This window comes from Medicago truncatula, chromosome 3 (assembly GCF_003473485.1).
Source record: "Medicago truncatula cultivar Jemalong A17 chromosome 3, MtrunA17r5.0-ANR, whole genome shotgun sequence".
NCBI lineage: Eukaryota > Viridiplantae > Streptophyta > Magnoliopsida > Fabales > Fabaceae > Medicago > Medicago truncatula.
In genome coordinates, this window is record NC_053044.1 from 37,021,302 (window position 1) to 37,037,377 (window position 16,076).

General features: G+C 33.2%; 1 protein-coding gene across 1 annotated transcript; it reads right to left on the reverse strand.

Moving 5' to 3' along the window:
- Positions 1-883: 883 nt before the first annotated feature.
- Positions 884-4,796, reverse strand: LOC25489433 (inactive TPR repeat-containing thioredoxin TTL3). The gene is made up of 7 exons (XM_013605418.3): positions 3,744-4,796; positions 3,262-3,454; positions 2,967-3,139; positions 2,346-2,679; positions 2,044-2,248; positions 1,855-1,955; positions 884-1,432 (listed from the first exon to the last, which is right to left on the reverse strand). The coding sequence occupies exons 1-7, from the start codon at positions 4,553-4,555 to the stop codon at positions 1,280-1,282; spliced, it is 1,971 nt and encodes a 656-aa protein (XP_013460872.1). The 5' UTR covers positions 4,556-4,796; the 3' UTR covers positions 884-1,279.
- Positions 4,797-16,076: the final 11,280 nt, after the last annotated feature.

Below are 16,076 nucleotides of genomic sequence, written 5' to 3' on the forward strand. Positions count from 1 at the left end.
TTAAGAGGTTACTTAGATTCTTGGAGAAATAAAGAGAATTTATTTTTAGTTGATTCATATCAATTATGCAATATTCATGCCTCTTGAATGAAAACCACTTCTGCTGCAGAACGGAAGCAAGGATTAGCAAGCGTTAAACTTAAAAGATAAATAGATAAGTTGTAAGCGACAAACCTGTCAAAAAGGGGGTTATGGAATCTACCAAATTGATAAAAGTTCTCTATATATATATTTTTTTGGTCAAGTAGCCTAGTGGCTAGAGAAATTCACCTTAAAGATGAATAAGTGGGGTGTCTGGGGTTCGAACCCCAGCCCCTGCACAAATTGTGCATTATCCCTTACCAAATGAGCTAAGCTCATGGGGACAAGTTCTCTATAATTTTATTGAATGAAAAAGTGTCTCTTAGCCTACAAATCTTTAGCTTAAATACTAGGGAAATAATAAACCCTAATGGGCTGAAAATAACAAACTGAAACAAAAATAAAAATATAATAAAGTTGTGCTGAAATAATAAAAATCCGGTTTTGGACCTTCAGATGACTTCGAATGGCTAAATTCATCCTTACGTCATGGCGAAGCGATGTTTTATGCTCGTGAGAAAATTCATTTCCGAAAAGATATAATCTGTGTCAATCGGACACCGAATGCTAAATCTGCACTATTTTCATTGAGCGTTTCTTAGCCAGTTTGCCTACATCAACTTCTCTCCCCAACACTCTTAACATAACTCTCTCTTGGTAATTTTATAATGAGGTATAGGCTATATTTGAATTATCCGAGATTAAGAGAGCGATAAAGAGTTAGGAGAGAAATGCAGAAAAATAGTGAAGGCGAAGATCTAAATCCAAACAAAAGTTCTCATAGTGCACAGAGATTACTAAATTTCCAGCAATTGTGTTCCTTTGATTACATTAATAATTTAAAATCACTCCTCTAAAATATAACTTATAAATATATAAAAAAAAAAGTGTTCAGTTTCCCGAACCAATGTGCATTACATGATATATAGGGTATAAAGAACTAAAGCCTAATCAAGCATTCAAAGGATTAAAAGAATCAATTATTAACACACAAAATTTTCCTTTTCCTATAAACTTCCCTAAAAGCTACACCAATGCTATACATTCTCTTTGGTTTCAACTTTCCATGGCCTTGTAAGCATGTTTACCTTGGTTTATTTTGGGTTTTCTTCATTTCCATTTCATTCTGAAAAATCTAACATTCTTTCTTGTTTCTTGCAGTGTATGTTTTCATTTGTAGAAATAAATGTAAATATCTTCAGCTGCTATATAATTTAACTGATCTTTCTAACATTTCATGGTTTTTGCCAGGAATTTCTTTAACCCTTGATCCATTCTTGTATATTTTGAAAGCTGGGACAGAGTTCACACTTTCTGATTTTACCAAGTAAGGGTGGTCCTCAATCTCCACCTGAAATTGTAAATTCACTATCAGAAACAAATAATTTTGTTTCCAAATCAACAATCAAAGGCGTTTGTTCAATCAAAGCCGGCTCAACATATTATGAAGCCTAAAACGAATATTTAATAAACAAACAATGTTACTTTCTGCCACTATGTCAAGGAGAGCATGGTGTTAGACCAATTGAACTATGTCGCGCCATCGTGTAAAGTTTCAACTTAATATTTAATAATAGTACTAAAAATTATTTACAGATTTGAAGACCTTTAGAAAAATGTGTTAATTTTTTTAGGCCTAAAGCAAACGCTTGAGCCGCTTTATTCTTGCTCCGGCCTTGTGTCCAATGTTAATACCCTCCTAACAGTCTCCATTTAGAGTTTAAGATACATTTTTCAATTTTTCGGTTAGCGAAAAATTTAAAATTTACCAACCTTAAGGAAATTAACTGATGGAAATCTCTTGCAAGTTTGCTCCAACACCAATACTACTTGCTTATGAGTTGCCTTGTTGCAAAAGAGCACCACAGACATACCTGTTAATTTATCCACAACTGATAAGTTTTTGTTGTGTCATAATGTTTAAATTTGATTGCATATAATATGGAATCAAACATGACTTACCAGGTGAAGTTACATAATGTCTAAACCTATCATTACTTGAGATGCAAACCAAATTTGAACCAAATTTCAAGTCCTTAACATCTTCGCCGCGTAGCATTTTGAGTTTTAGTTGGATTTCAAACAAAGCCCTAGCAACCTCCTCATCGCCTGGCTTTTCTCTTATCAACATTTCATAGTCTTGAATTGCAGCTTCCCATCTTTCCAACTATTATATGCGAAAAACAAAAGAAAATAACGAGTTATTAAACCATCGGAAACCAAGTATATAGTAAAGTTTAATATTAATTTAGAAATTAAAGCACCTTAGCATTGCAATCAGCTCGCCGCAACATTGCCTTGCTATAATTAGGCTGAACTGTAAGAGCTACATTGCAGTCTTCAATTGCTTTCTCAAATTGGCCGAGCTTAGAACGACAAGCTGCTCTGTTACATAACAGAACTGAGTTGAATGGATCATACTCTAGTCCTTCATTGTATACCGCACATGCTTCCGTGAACTTTGATGCCTTGAAGAGCAAGTTACCACTCAATCTGGCAGATGTCGCGGCTCTTGCCCTTCTTACCACTACATTCACATCGGTGTTGCTTGGATCAAGTTTAGCCGCTTTCTGTGATGCTGTCACGGCATCCTCAAACCTGTCACCACATAAAAATGCAAAACAACTTAGGGTCACACCGAATGAGTTTCAATTATTTGTATTCGTCAATATGCAACACTATCACAATTAAATTCATAAAATAGATGAATTTGTTGTCAAAAAAGGGAAAGCCTGATTTTCAGCACTTAGCATCAAACTAGTAGTATACTTTTTAACATGTGGTCCCTTATTTCCTTAATTGGTGTTCTTTTTTTGTTAGCATTTGATGATTCCTAACATTTGAATAATTTATTAAACACATCAAAATAAAGCATTTTCACCAACCTGCCGGCTGCCAAGTAAACTTGTGCTCCTATCATCAGAAGGTAAGCACTAGAAACTGGTCCAAATAATTTGTTACACCAATCAAGGTCAAATTTTGGCATTTTCTCGTAAATTGTATATGCTTCTTGCTGTCTTAGGAGCTTCAACAAGGCTTCAGTTTGTAAAGCATAGACCTGGTAGACATAACCATTTTTTTAATCAGCATAAGAGGGTTATTGGCCAATGAGTTGAGTAACATATGATTAAAAAAAATGTAGGAGTGCCTAAAATAAAACATTTAACCAAAGAAACTAACCTTTGGAGCTGAATCCACACCTAAGGATATTGCAGACTGTGTTTCCTTCAATATAACTTTCCAATCCTTGACTTTCCTGGCCTCACTGCATTTGTTAAAGTGAACTTGAAGAGCCTGAGCTTGGAAATCAAGTTCCGAATCAAAGTACGGAGTTTCTTTATTGCAGTTCAATGCCTTTTCTGCTTCTCCCAACCTGCATTAAAATTTTCAATTCTATAAAAAAACAATAACACAAAAACAAACACAACCATTAATATAACTAAGTGATTGAGCCCAAGTAATAGTGGGTTTTATTTAATTACAAATTGATTGGGAGTTCCCGAGTTTGAACCCCGATTGAAATAACTTTTGGTCCGACTTAACTTATCTCCCATCCGAACTCCAGATTACCAGGGTCACTTCCCCTCTTAATTCAGAGGATTAAGAAAGGTATACTATTTAATTGAGTGAAGCATATTAAGTTATTCATCATTAACAAGTACCTGAAGTATATTGTCGCCAAACGGCTATGAGCTCTAGGATAAGAAGGGTCAATCCTAATAGCTTCCTCACACTCAACAATTGCATGCTGAAACCTTCCCAAACCAATCAAAGCAGCACTCTTGTTACAATGATAAGTTGCCTTATTGGAATCAATAGCAATAGCTCGTTCATACAAAGCCAAAGCCTCAGAAAATCTTCCTTGTTTGTATGCTTCATTTCCCATTGATTTCAACACCTCAGGGTCTAGTATTCTGTTGCTTCTAGGACTTCGAAATTGTGACACACCATCACCACTTTTCCTCATTATATTCCCCATTACACTGTTATTCACAGAACATGACACAGAATTCAACTCTTTATTATTCCTTGTAACACTTGTTCTTGGGCTGCTATAGCTACTATTCATAAGCAAATTCCCAGTGAGTTTTGGTGTGCTCAAATCTTTGCTAGGGGACTTGGTTTCACTGTCTCGCGGACGAATAGTAGTAGTAGTACTACTAGTACTTATTCTTGCAAGTCCTAAGGAATTACCATTAGGCTCTTTCTGTTGAATTGAGCTTCTTGCAGAATCTGTAGGTGTGTGAGAAAAAGTGATGCTTTTTCTTGCTTGAGTCTCAGTTGGAACTTTTGACTCATGATTTGGCGACCCTTTTGATTCTTTTTGTTGTGTATTGTTAACTGTCTTGATAGGTAGTGAATGAACAGATGATGAATTTCTGAGTTTGTTGGTCTTGAATTTGAAGATTTTTCCCATGAAAGTGCAGCCTAATACAACTTTTTCCACCTTGTTCTTATTGATTTTTCCTTCCATGACTATTTTTCAATCAAGAAGTATCACAGAAGAGTGGAAAAATAAAGACTCAAGCAAAGAAGAAAAGAGAGAAGGTGAAAGTGAAGAAGTTATTGCTTGAATCTTAATATTGTGATGGAGTTTATGTACACAAGATTGAAGTGCTATTTAAATTGTGCATATTTTTAGGTATATATATATAATGTAAAGGATTCAAGAGTGGCTTCCAAGAAACTCACTATAGCTCTTTTTGTTTTTAAGGCTTTGGAGAGGCAGTGGGTAGGGTCAATGATATAATAAAAGAATAGTAACATATACACGCATGAATTTGTATTTTTGTCACATTTTTCTTTTAATCAATACTATGTTTGATTTTGATAGTTAGAAAAGAATATCGAAATTTCATTTTTCTATGTAAGATTACCATTAGTATCTTGTTGTGCTATAAAAAACAAAGGTAGAAACATGTTTTTTATTAAAAAAAATGCTAGCAAAATTAATTTGTAATGAGAATGAATAATTTGCTAGCATTAGAAGATGATAGAAACATGTACTTGGGTGCTCTCTTAATAAGTAAAAGTCAAATTTAGAGTTCTGACCCTTAAGAGACCACACAGTCACTTAGTATATCAATTTACATTATTATTAAAATTCACTTGGTGTTTGATTTCAAGAGAAAATTGCAAGTAAAAGAATAGTTTCTTAGAAGACCATTTTCGGAGTTCTCTGGAGCATAACTCAGTTGGCAGAGACATGCATTGTTATATGTAGTGGTTGGGGTTCGAACCATAGACATCCCACTTATTCACCTTAAAAAAAGTGAATTCTAACAACTAGACTACTTGACAAAAAATGTAAAAAATTAGTCTCTGACTTTCAGCCAGAGGATGTCTTGCGCAACAAAAGAATATTAACTTGATAGTATAAATTCACTTATTGAGTGATCTCTTAATAGTCTAATTCTAGATAAGTTACCTCAAAGAGAAAATATTCTTTTTAATAAATAGAACTTGTGAACTATAGTTATTTATATAATTTTGTCCAATAAAATAGATAATATCATTCAAAAGTTTGAGCAGCCATATATATAAGCATTTAAAAAATGCAAGTGTTTAAACAGAATTAAAGAAAATTATTAATATCCAATAGGATATGCCAAAAGGAATATAGAGCTTAAAATTAACAGCTCATAGTTTTGAATGTCAATTTTGTTGGTATATATGGCCATCAATTGCCTGTCTATTTTACCATATAAAGTAGATAACTTGTAATCACCACGTAGGTTTGCATCTCTGATGTCACTAATTATAAATATAAACAAAATTATTATATGTGGACATTTTTATTTTGTATTATGTGTTAGAATCAATCGGTTAAAATGTACTTTCAATCCATCTCAAGGGCCCAAGTTTCATTAATATAATTCAATTTAAAAAGGAAAGGTTTGACGGAGGATAATTAATTTGAATCTTATGCTGCTATCATTATTAGGACAAAATTGAACCATATTGGACCTTTTTTAAATAAGGGTGCATAAATAAATGAGTAGAAGGTAATCGTCTAATCAATTAATTGCACCTGGCTTCTTAGCACCTTTCTTTTGTACAAAACAAATATATCGAACACTTTCATTTCATACACTACTATTTAAGTTTTCTAACATCACCTTAAAAAAAAATGTTTTATGACACTATTTTATTAGTGTGTATTAACCACGTCGATGATTGATTAATATTCATACATAATTTGTCTGATCATCTTGAGTCTCATCTCTGAACCGCATTTTATATATCCACAAGACTTACAAATTACAAGTGAGAACATTAACATTTTGTGGTATTTCAGCCCTATAAAGAGCCACATTTTTTACCAAAAAAAAGAGCCACATTTTATACAAGAAAAAGAAGAAAAAAAACACATTTAAAATCAAGATTACCCATATATATATTCATGTCCAAAAAGCCTCATTTTTCTCCTCATGGAACTCAAGTTTCGAATCTTAAACATCTCTTTATGTTTTTTATAGTAACCTTATTTTGAATAAATGAATGAATCATATGCGTTCTCCTTTTAATAATTATGCTAGCTAGATTAAAGTTATTAATTGTTTAAAACGTAGATAAAGAATCAAACGTAAGATAGAGTTGACTATCACCTTATCAACCTTTTAATGCATGACTAGTTAGTAAGTAACATTGAAATTTCCTTCAAAAAATAAAGTAACATTGAAATTGGAAGAGCCTTACTGACTTTACGGTAAATAAACTAACATAAAATTTTCTTTACTTTGGACTAAATTTGGAGATAATTAATTGTGACCGAACCATGCAGTTTTCATGTTAGTTACTCTAATTTAGAAATTCATGTGTGTGTGTATTGGATCGATCATGATCTTTTCAAGTCTTGAAAATTGATTAAAAAAAGTAAACTAGTGAAGAAAAAAAATTGTGTATGGTACACGTTTGGTAGGTTGATATATAGTACATAGAGACTTTGAAATAGTCATATTCATATACTAGATTCTTGGCATGAAACTTGAAGTTAAAGAATGAAGGAGCTTAGGTATGAACTATTACATCATTCTATGCATTCGATAATGAAGTTTTTTATTTTTCTCCTCTGCATTTAATATGTGTAGTATAGTATATAATAGTATATATGTATGTCATCAATAATAAAAGAAAAAAAGGTTTACGTGTAATTTAGAAGAGAATACTTTTTGACCAAAAATAAAGCATTGAAAAGCAAATATATGATTTCTCCTAGCTAATCACTGCAAACAATTATCAAATAGAGAAATGAGTTTTGTGTGGGAAACAAAATGAATTGACATATAATATAATAACACGTCGGCCAAAATTAACCACATTCCATTATGAAATCAAATATGATTAATAATTGTTATAATATGTATCTTTCCTAGCCTTGAAATTAATAACAAATTTGTTATGATAGCTGGTAACAACTTCTCCTGTTGAAAAAAGTTCAAGATTTGGTGATTGATATATATGATGATGACTATTTTGATTTGTTCCCAAGACACAACCACTAAGACCTTTATCCAAATTCACCTTTTACATCTTTGCTTAATCAATATTCAATATAGTATATAGTAATAGCCTTTGTTTTTTCCTTTGTAGCTTTCCATTGGATATATTATATGGCAAGCAAATAGTATTTGTTTGGCATGAAGACCCCACTTAAAATAGGGAGAGACCCTTTAGTTTTGCTTGTTACCTTCCTCTCTATTCCATATTGGAGGTTGGTGTGAGTGGGGGATTCTTCCTATTGATGATTTTGTGGGACTGAGGCAAAACATGGATGATTTGGTTCTTTTTCATTAGGTAAATATAAATTATTGGGCCATACAATTAGAGACATTGTTGAGATCTCATGAGAGGCAATTGGTCAAGTTTATACACATTTTGTGTCTCCTACTGTTCGTCGGTGCCGGCTTCTAAATACTAGTCAACAGCCAGTACCACCCGGCACAACATATTTTTTCAGATTTGTCCTTACAATACATGATCCACAAAAATCCAAGTATATATATGTAGTATTTTCCTTTATTTTTTTGTTGCTAAAACTTCAAATTGTTTATTAACTTGGTGTTGAAAGAGTTAGCAATATGACTCACCTCGAGAAAAGAATTCGAGTTAGAGAATTAATTCATGACTTAAATAGGCTAAGTTATGGAGATGTCTTAATATGCTTATTGAAAGTCAAAAATCCTTCTAATTAAAATGGGTTGAAAAAAAACTTTAAATTTGTTGGTTTAATTGTTAAAGGTTAAAAAAAGGAATCTACATGGCTAGCCCGGTATTGTAATTGGCTTCCCAAGTAGTGAACGTTGATGTGCATTTAGATGTAGTTGAGCAGTAATTTCCGGACTCCCAGGAGGAGGAGGTGGTTCCCCGATCTCCAGATGCGACTGCTACGCTCTCATCTTCAGTGACGCATGAAAATGTGTATAGTTTGTCTGTTGAATTGATTTCCTTCGGTATTGGTCGGGAGGAGTCACCGATTCAGCAATTTGTAGCGCACGATGACGTACAACATAGCTCTCCTCTCGATCCTCTTATTCCCCCGTCCATCCCTGTTGAGACAGAATTGGTATCTGAAATGGAGAGGCTAGATCAGAATGAACCCCCGTCAACTGTAACACAGGTTGCGCCTTCTGATGACCATGGTGATAGGGTTTTAAAGTACACTCACAACAACCCAATCATTCAACAAGACTTAGAATTATGATGTCGCATTTGTGAATATGATAAAGCAAACGCTGAGATGCCTTTCTCTCCGGTTTTATCTAAGAAGCAGAAACAACAGGTAAAAAAAAACTTCAGATAGGGAAGCCGCCGTATAGAACCCGATCTGGGGGGATCCTTCTCCAACTGATCAATGAATGTTTTCGATTGGAATGCCTGCAATTTTGGTAATGCGTACACGAAAATTGCATTATTTTTTTTTTATTTGTCTCATAAACCTGCTGTTATTTTTTTTGGATGAACCTTTGATTACTTTTGCGCAAGTTCCTTCATGGTATTCTTCACATATTTTTAGAGAAGGTAACTGTTGCTATGATTTGTTAGCTAATATGGGCCATTCGCTTCAGGGCACGATTTGGTTCTCAATGTTGCCCCAGGCTTTGCAGGCTGACTTCTTTAGGGTTCGTTGTGGAATGCCTAATTACAGGTTTCCTTAGGCGGCTGTTTTAATTTGTTTCCGTTTATTTTTATTTCTTTCTTCTTATTTTAAGGGTTTTGGCCTAGTCCCCCCTCTTGTATATCTTTTTCCCCTTTTTTTTTTTAATAAAATTGTCATCGAGCTTGGCGGCATAGGATTGGGGTTCCTCGAGGTGCCAACCTAGTTGGAATGTCGTCGCTTTCTCTTGATGTTTGTCCTTGCTCCTGGCTTAGGAAAAAAAGTAAACACTTAGTATAGCTAATAATGAGAAATGACTTTGTATGGTCTAGTAGTTCATTGTTTGTCGATATTGTTAGACTGAACAATTTCATCCGAATTTAAACCCGAAACCTTACAGTTGTATGTGTGATTTTTAGGTGATACTTGATACTCTGTTTACAAAAATAAATAAATATAATAAGACATGATTGCAATTTCTTTTTTCTTTCGGTAAAGCAAATAAAATTGTTATTACTATATATAGTTAAATAAATTAGGGGGATTATATCAATAAATAAATAAGCTAGGGAAAATAAGGATAATTAATTTGGTTACCGTTTTTGCTGGCTAACTATATAATGAAACAATGTATGTTATAGGGAGTAATAAAAATAAGAAAAAAAGAATCTTAAACCAAACAAACTCTTAATTATAAATTAGTTTTTGGCAAAATCAAAGCATGTACTACACAATCCATAAGCTGATGAGTTTCCAATTTAGATGTCCTTAGTTGAATTGAAAAATCCTAAATTCATCATCACATTCATGCATTTTGGACGGGGTATTTTCAAGTCATGTTTAAAACCTCAAAATGATGAAGGCATTAAGAGACAGTTTGTACCTCTGTAGTCACATAGGACAGGCATGCGTCAAAACAATATAGGATTTTAGACCATTCTCAAGTTCAAACCTAACATAGACGGTAAGACTAGACAAGCAACAAAACAAAGAATATAGCATTGTCGTCGGTGCCCATCATAATAATTTGTGGTGGGTCTATTTATATACAAAAAAAAATATAAGAGAGAGTAGGAGGGTGGGGAAGAAAGAAAAAGACACGAGAGATTATAATATTATTAAGGTGAAAATTTTGTATTCATTTGTTTGGTTTCATACAATCCATTGAACCAACTCCTTAATATTAACATTTGCTAAGCTCCATCAATTATTTAAATCACTTAATTCTCCTTCCTATCTCTTTCTATAAATTATTTTCTTTTCAAGAACCACATATTTAAAAAGCTGAAGTGCATTCGTGTGCAATTATAGGCATCAATACCAAATTCTCAAGGCTCAACTCTCAACCATATACTAATTAAACACATGTTCTCTTTTGCGTTATTATTGTCATAAAAAAAATAAAAATGAATGGATCATTGTTGACTAATAACTACTACAACAAAGTAGTATTAATCACTTGACACATCAATACATTATCTAGAGTTTTAGCAAATTAAAACTAGCCACTGAATATTCATGAAAATAAACAAATGTGAATCATGAATATGATATTTCTTATAATAATTGTACAGGTCAATTGGCTATTCCTATAACGTAGCCATACCGATACGTCAAGATAATGCTTATGGTTACTAGCTCCTGGAACAAACGTATGTGTAATTCAGAAATTAGCATTAATTAGCAAGTAATTAGATCATTAGTCCAATCCGAAATTGATGAATATTGCGTTCACATTTATACGAGTCAGTTCCTCTCTGGCCCAGTCTCTCTTTTTTTTCTTAGACAAAAGAGAATATTTTGTTAGAACAAATAGCCCACAAGCACAAGGAGTTTGGATCACCTGCTGCCAGCAGCATTGCATCCCATTGATTTGGTGAGTTAGGAGAGAGAAAGTGAAAATTAAAAATGAAGATGACAAAGATAGAGAAATGATGAGAGAGATAGAGGCATGGAGTGAAGTATGAAGAGTAGCATGAGAGTGTGACAACAGAGGATCCAGGTCCTAGCACAAGGTATATGCACCGAAAAAAAGTTATAAATATTCTATTTCTTGACTAGAGATTGATTTAGGTGACAACCATAAATAAATATTGCAAAAATATTACTCCTTCCGTCTTTAAATATAACAATCTCTAACAAAAGTCATAGAGTATCAAGAAAGGTTATGAATCCTGGACGTGAGATTTTTGGTCTTGAGGTCATGCAGATGACTTTGGATAGCCGGACTTTGGTTAGTACCTTCTTTTTTCTCCGAAGAGAGGTGGTGTACTTGAAAACACTCTGACGATCAAGTAAGAATGCACTGAATATATGAGGATTTTAGAGTACATTAAAGGAGGTCATGAGTTAGCCTTTATAGTGATGAATTAGGTTTTTGGTCCTTCTAACCCTTATCTGAACAATTGTCATATGAGGACACATGTTTGGATCCAGTTTAAACGGTCCAAATTAACACACATGGTCTTGATCAAGTGTTTTAAGGCAAGTCTACATCATGGTTTGTGTGTGCGCTAGTGGCTTGAGGTGACCCAATCCATTGAGGAAATGGGTCTTGGCCCAGTTCAAAATAGTTGCTTTCCAAGTTGTTGGAAGTCGAAGTCAGGATATGGCTTGTTCCTAGCCTTGAGCGGACCAATGGTTGTTACAAACCATTAATTTTTTGACGGACCATGTCCATGTTGAATAATGGTTAGAATCCTTGTATGGAGGTTCGTCTCCACCTTAAAAGTATTTGGATGCATTTTTTTGTGCTAGAGGGTTGTCTATCCTTTATGGATGCGTGCACGTTGTTGTTACGCTAAAGGCAGGTCTCACACGCCCTACCAGGGTTTCCTTCCTCCTTGCATAACTATTTTCAGGTTCGGGTGTGTGTTAGACCTTTCTAACTTATGTTGTGATGATAATTGGATTTGGCGATGGTTTGGTAGTTTGTCTACCCAGACATGACCTTTCACTTAATTCGTGGCTATCTGTCAATCCTTCGCATCTGCCAATCACACGTCATTAATTTCTCGTGTTTCCATAGAATGTCATGATGGTTGGTAGGAAGGTGTCTTTTAACTATCTTGGTCTGGCTTAGGATATGGATCGTCATATCAAACCCTTTTAATCCCAATGCATCTCGACAGTTGATTACGAAACGTTTGGGGTTCCTTCCCAAATGTGTTCTTTATTCCATATAAGTATGTGGAGTCTCTTCCCTCTTTCACTTTTGAATTCTTCTTTTTGCTTTTTACTATGTTTCCTCGCATGGATATCCCCTAAAAGTTCATCACATGTGCTGGAGTTCCTAGTGATTCTTAAATCTTTCTCTTTGTTGCCAACATATTCTTGGTAGGATCTTCCTTCTTTCTCCTATTAGTTCTATGTTTTTTGTTGTACGTGTCTTGGATTTATACTTGTTGATTCTTCTTATCTTTTAGTTGATGCGTCATTAATGGTGCACCCTTTGCTTGTCTGGTTACTTTCTAGTTTGAGTTTTCCTTATCCCTTTAATCCCTAACTTCCCTTCTCTAGCCACTAAGTTATCCTTATATCCCTTGGGACTAACCAAGCTTGAAATTATGTTCAAACAGTACTTTGGTAGGTTTTAATCATAATCGATTAATCTTTAACTTGGTCATTATGAAAATTCTAATATTTTCCTAATTGATTATGTAACATTCCGAAGTGATTAATATTTAACCTATGGATTATTAACTATTACTAACTAATTAATTATTCAACTGAGTTTTTTTTTTTAAAAAAAAAAAAAAAGCAAAAGTGATTTTTTACTTAACCTAATCTATAATGATCTACTCAACATCTCATATTAACACTTAGACAAGTTTATACATTTTCATTTAACCTAATTGATTAACTACATTTCCTAGTCAATTAACCATCGACTATTCATCACCTAAATCAATAATCGACTAATCTCTGATTATCTCAATGTTTAAACACGTCTAATTGATTGACGTATATCACCTAGTCGATTAACTGTCTAAACAACAAACACAATTTAGCACAAACATAACAAATCATACCAAATCTTTCATCAAAATAGCATGGTCATAACATGGTCATCACATTTGATCGCATATTTAATAAAAATATCAACACAAATAGGACAATCATCGTCAAACGCATATCAACATATTCATCAATTAATCAATTTGTTATTAATTAATTTGACAATAGATCATAAGAGATTGTCTAATTCACATAAACCAAATAACCTAACTTGATGTTCCCACAATAGAACTATTTAAAATATGAGTTGAGTGAGACCTTTGGATCATGAGACATCCCTATTTAAAATTAATCACTCGTTCTATCCATTATACCAGAGAGTTGAACTCACTTTTTATCTTAACCGGTAAAAATATGAAATCACATAATGGTTTAACATATGAGATGTTACCTGCAGGCTAGAACTTAAACAATTAAATAGAATAACCCTCTCAAAAATAAAAATTCAATAACATAACATAACGAAATTTAAACAATTATATAGAACTTAAACAATTATGAAAAGAAATAGAAACAAAACTAATTTATAACATTTACCAAATGAGAAAGGATTATGAACGGTGAAACATGATCCTGGAACAAACCTTGGTTTAGTACAGCTGCTTAGCAACAAACGAAATTTAAAAGATGAAGAATTTAAGAGAGTTCGCTCACAAATATAAAGTATAAGAAGATTGAGGCTTAAAAGTGTTTAAATAGATTATAGGCTGCACTCAAATGGGTTAGCAAGGATGTCTAATCGATTGGTGTAGTAAAATTAGGATCAATTAGTCGTAATTCTAATTGATTAGCTTTTGTAAACAACTGCTACATGGTTTCCAATCATCTTATAAGTATCCAAACATCTATCAAATATGACATAGACTCGCAAATGACTTAACAAAATATAACTAAAACATGGGGTGTTATAATTCTTCTCCGGATAAGGGAAAAAAGACACAAAACATAAACCAGATTTGGTCCGTGAAACCTAATTTTCTCCATCTACTAGGTCACACTTCCACATTCAATAGTGAAGATGCATCTGCTTTGAAATGATAAAAATCAATCATTGAAAAAGAACATAGAAAATAAATTATCTGACAAGATGAACACCCAAAGAAAAGTCTATTAGAATTCGTTTGTGCTTGCAAAGTTTAGGGGCATCGATATTTTTCGGAGTAAAACACTTGAATAGCTCTTAGTCCAAGTCACATTCATACTTGGAAGTGATGGAGGAGGTTGAACTGGTTTGAGCTAATGAATAAGAAGTTGGAGGTCTTTCGTTTAAGTCCGAATGAAAGAGTAAATACTAATCTAAGAAATAAATTATTGATATTTAACATTTTGTTTTTTAAAAAAGTTATGAAGAAGTCTGTGATCTAACGTCACTCTTCATTATGCAGGAACACCGTAAAAGTGAATTTGTTCCTTCAAAAGAAATGTCCTAATTTAGGAACTTCAAATGCAGTAAAACTGAATTTGTTCCTTCACAAGAAATGTACTAATGTAGGAACTTCAAATCTGATTTGAAGACCAAATTGTCGTCTTATATTTTCGCTACAGGGACCAATTTGTCTCTTAAGTTCTTCAATGTTGCACATGGTCTTCGTACCAACATGTGGAACTGCACCTTAACAAAATCACTGTTTAGCAAAACAAAACAAAAATGTTGCATTTGAAAACTGAACAAAAGAACTAAGGTGACCTGATTTATTTTTCCCAAGCACTAAAATATGCTTTTTATTAATGGACCAAACTAGGTTTCATAATTGTTTTCATGTACAAAAGCGAGAACTTTATTCTCTCTTTTTGTATAATTAAACCCCCTAACTTTGTCTTTACAAAATTTCCTTTTTATGACGACTTTTCTTCAAATGCAAATGAAGCCTTATGTATTCACGAGATTGAAAGTTAGTGGTTAATAATGTGCTCTATTTAAGAGAATGAACTCCACTTTACTGACTTTACTTACCTTCCATCAAATATATATTATTCTAGGGACTTATTTTCTGAGGAATACTTGTGTAAATACACCAAGCCTTATGCAATTCTATTAACAGCTAGTTCACTCATGCAGAGTTTTAATCAGAAGAATTGTATGTTAGAGACAACGGAGAAATTTATTTTTTTTTCTGACCCTTTTGTTCAAAAAAAATACAAGTGTGACCCCCTTTGAAAAAAAATTCCCAAAATGACCCACTTTTAGTTTTTTTTTTTTGTCCTTTTGTGCGTTCCCGCTGTTTTAAATGGCGGGACTGGCCGCCGGTCCGACACGTGTCACGATCTGACAGGGCAGTTTTGTTTTTGTTTTTTTTGGTCATTCCTTTCAAATGGCGGGACCGATTTTTTTTTTCCAGGGGGAATCGAACCAGGCGCATATGGGTCAATGCCATTCAGTGTTACCACTAAGCCAATATACATTTGATGTTAATTTTCGCATCCAATAATATATATACCATTTTTTAAATCAGTTTCACACACCATGAGGCATGAACCATCCAATTTTTCATTTTTGTTCCCTCAAAAAAAAAAATCATTTTTGTTTTTTTAATATAAGTCTTATAAAAAAAATAAATATAGGGTCCCCATGAGCTTAGATTTTAAGGTGAATTTCTCTAACCACTAGGCTATTTGACAAAAAAAAAATATAGGAGATTTTATAATTTTAATTGGATTCTATATTTTATTTTGAAAAATTACTCGAATATGAACAAAATCTAGATTTTATTTTGAATATATATATCATTTCGTCGGATAATTTGTCGGTGAAAAATATATATTTCGTCGGATAATAATAATAATAATAATATATATAATTTATGGATGAAAAAAAATTATTTCGTCGGATAATTTTTCACCGATAAATTATATATATATTCGTCGGAGATCCTAAATTATC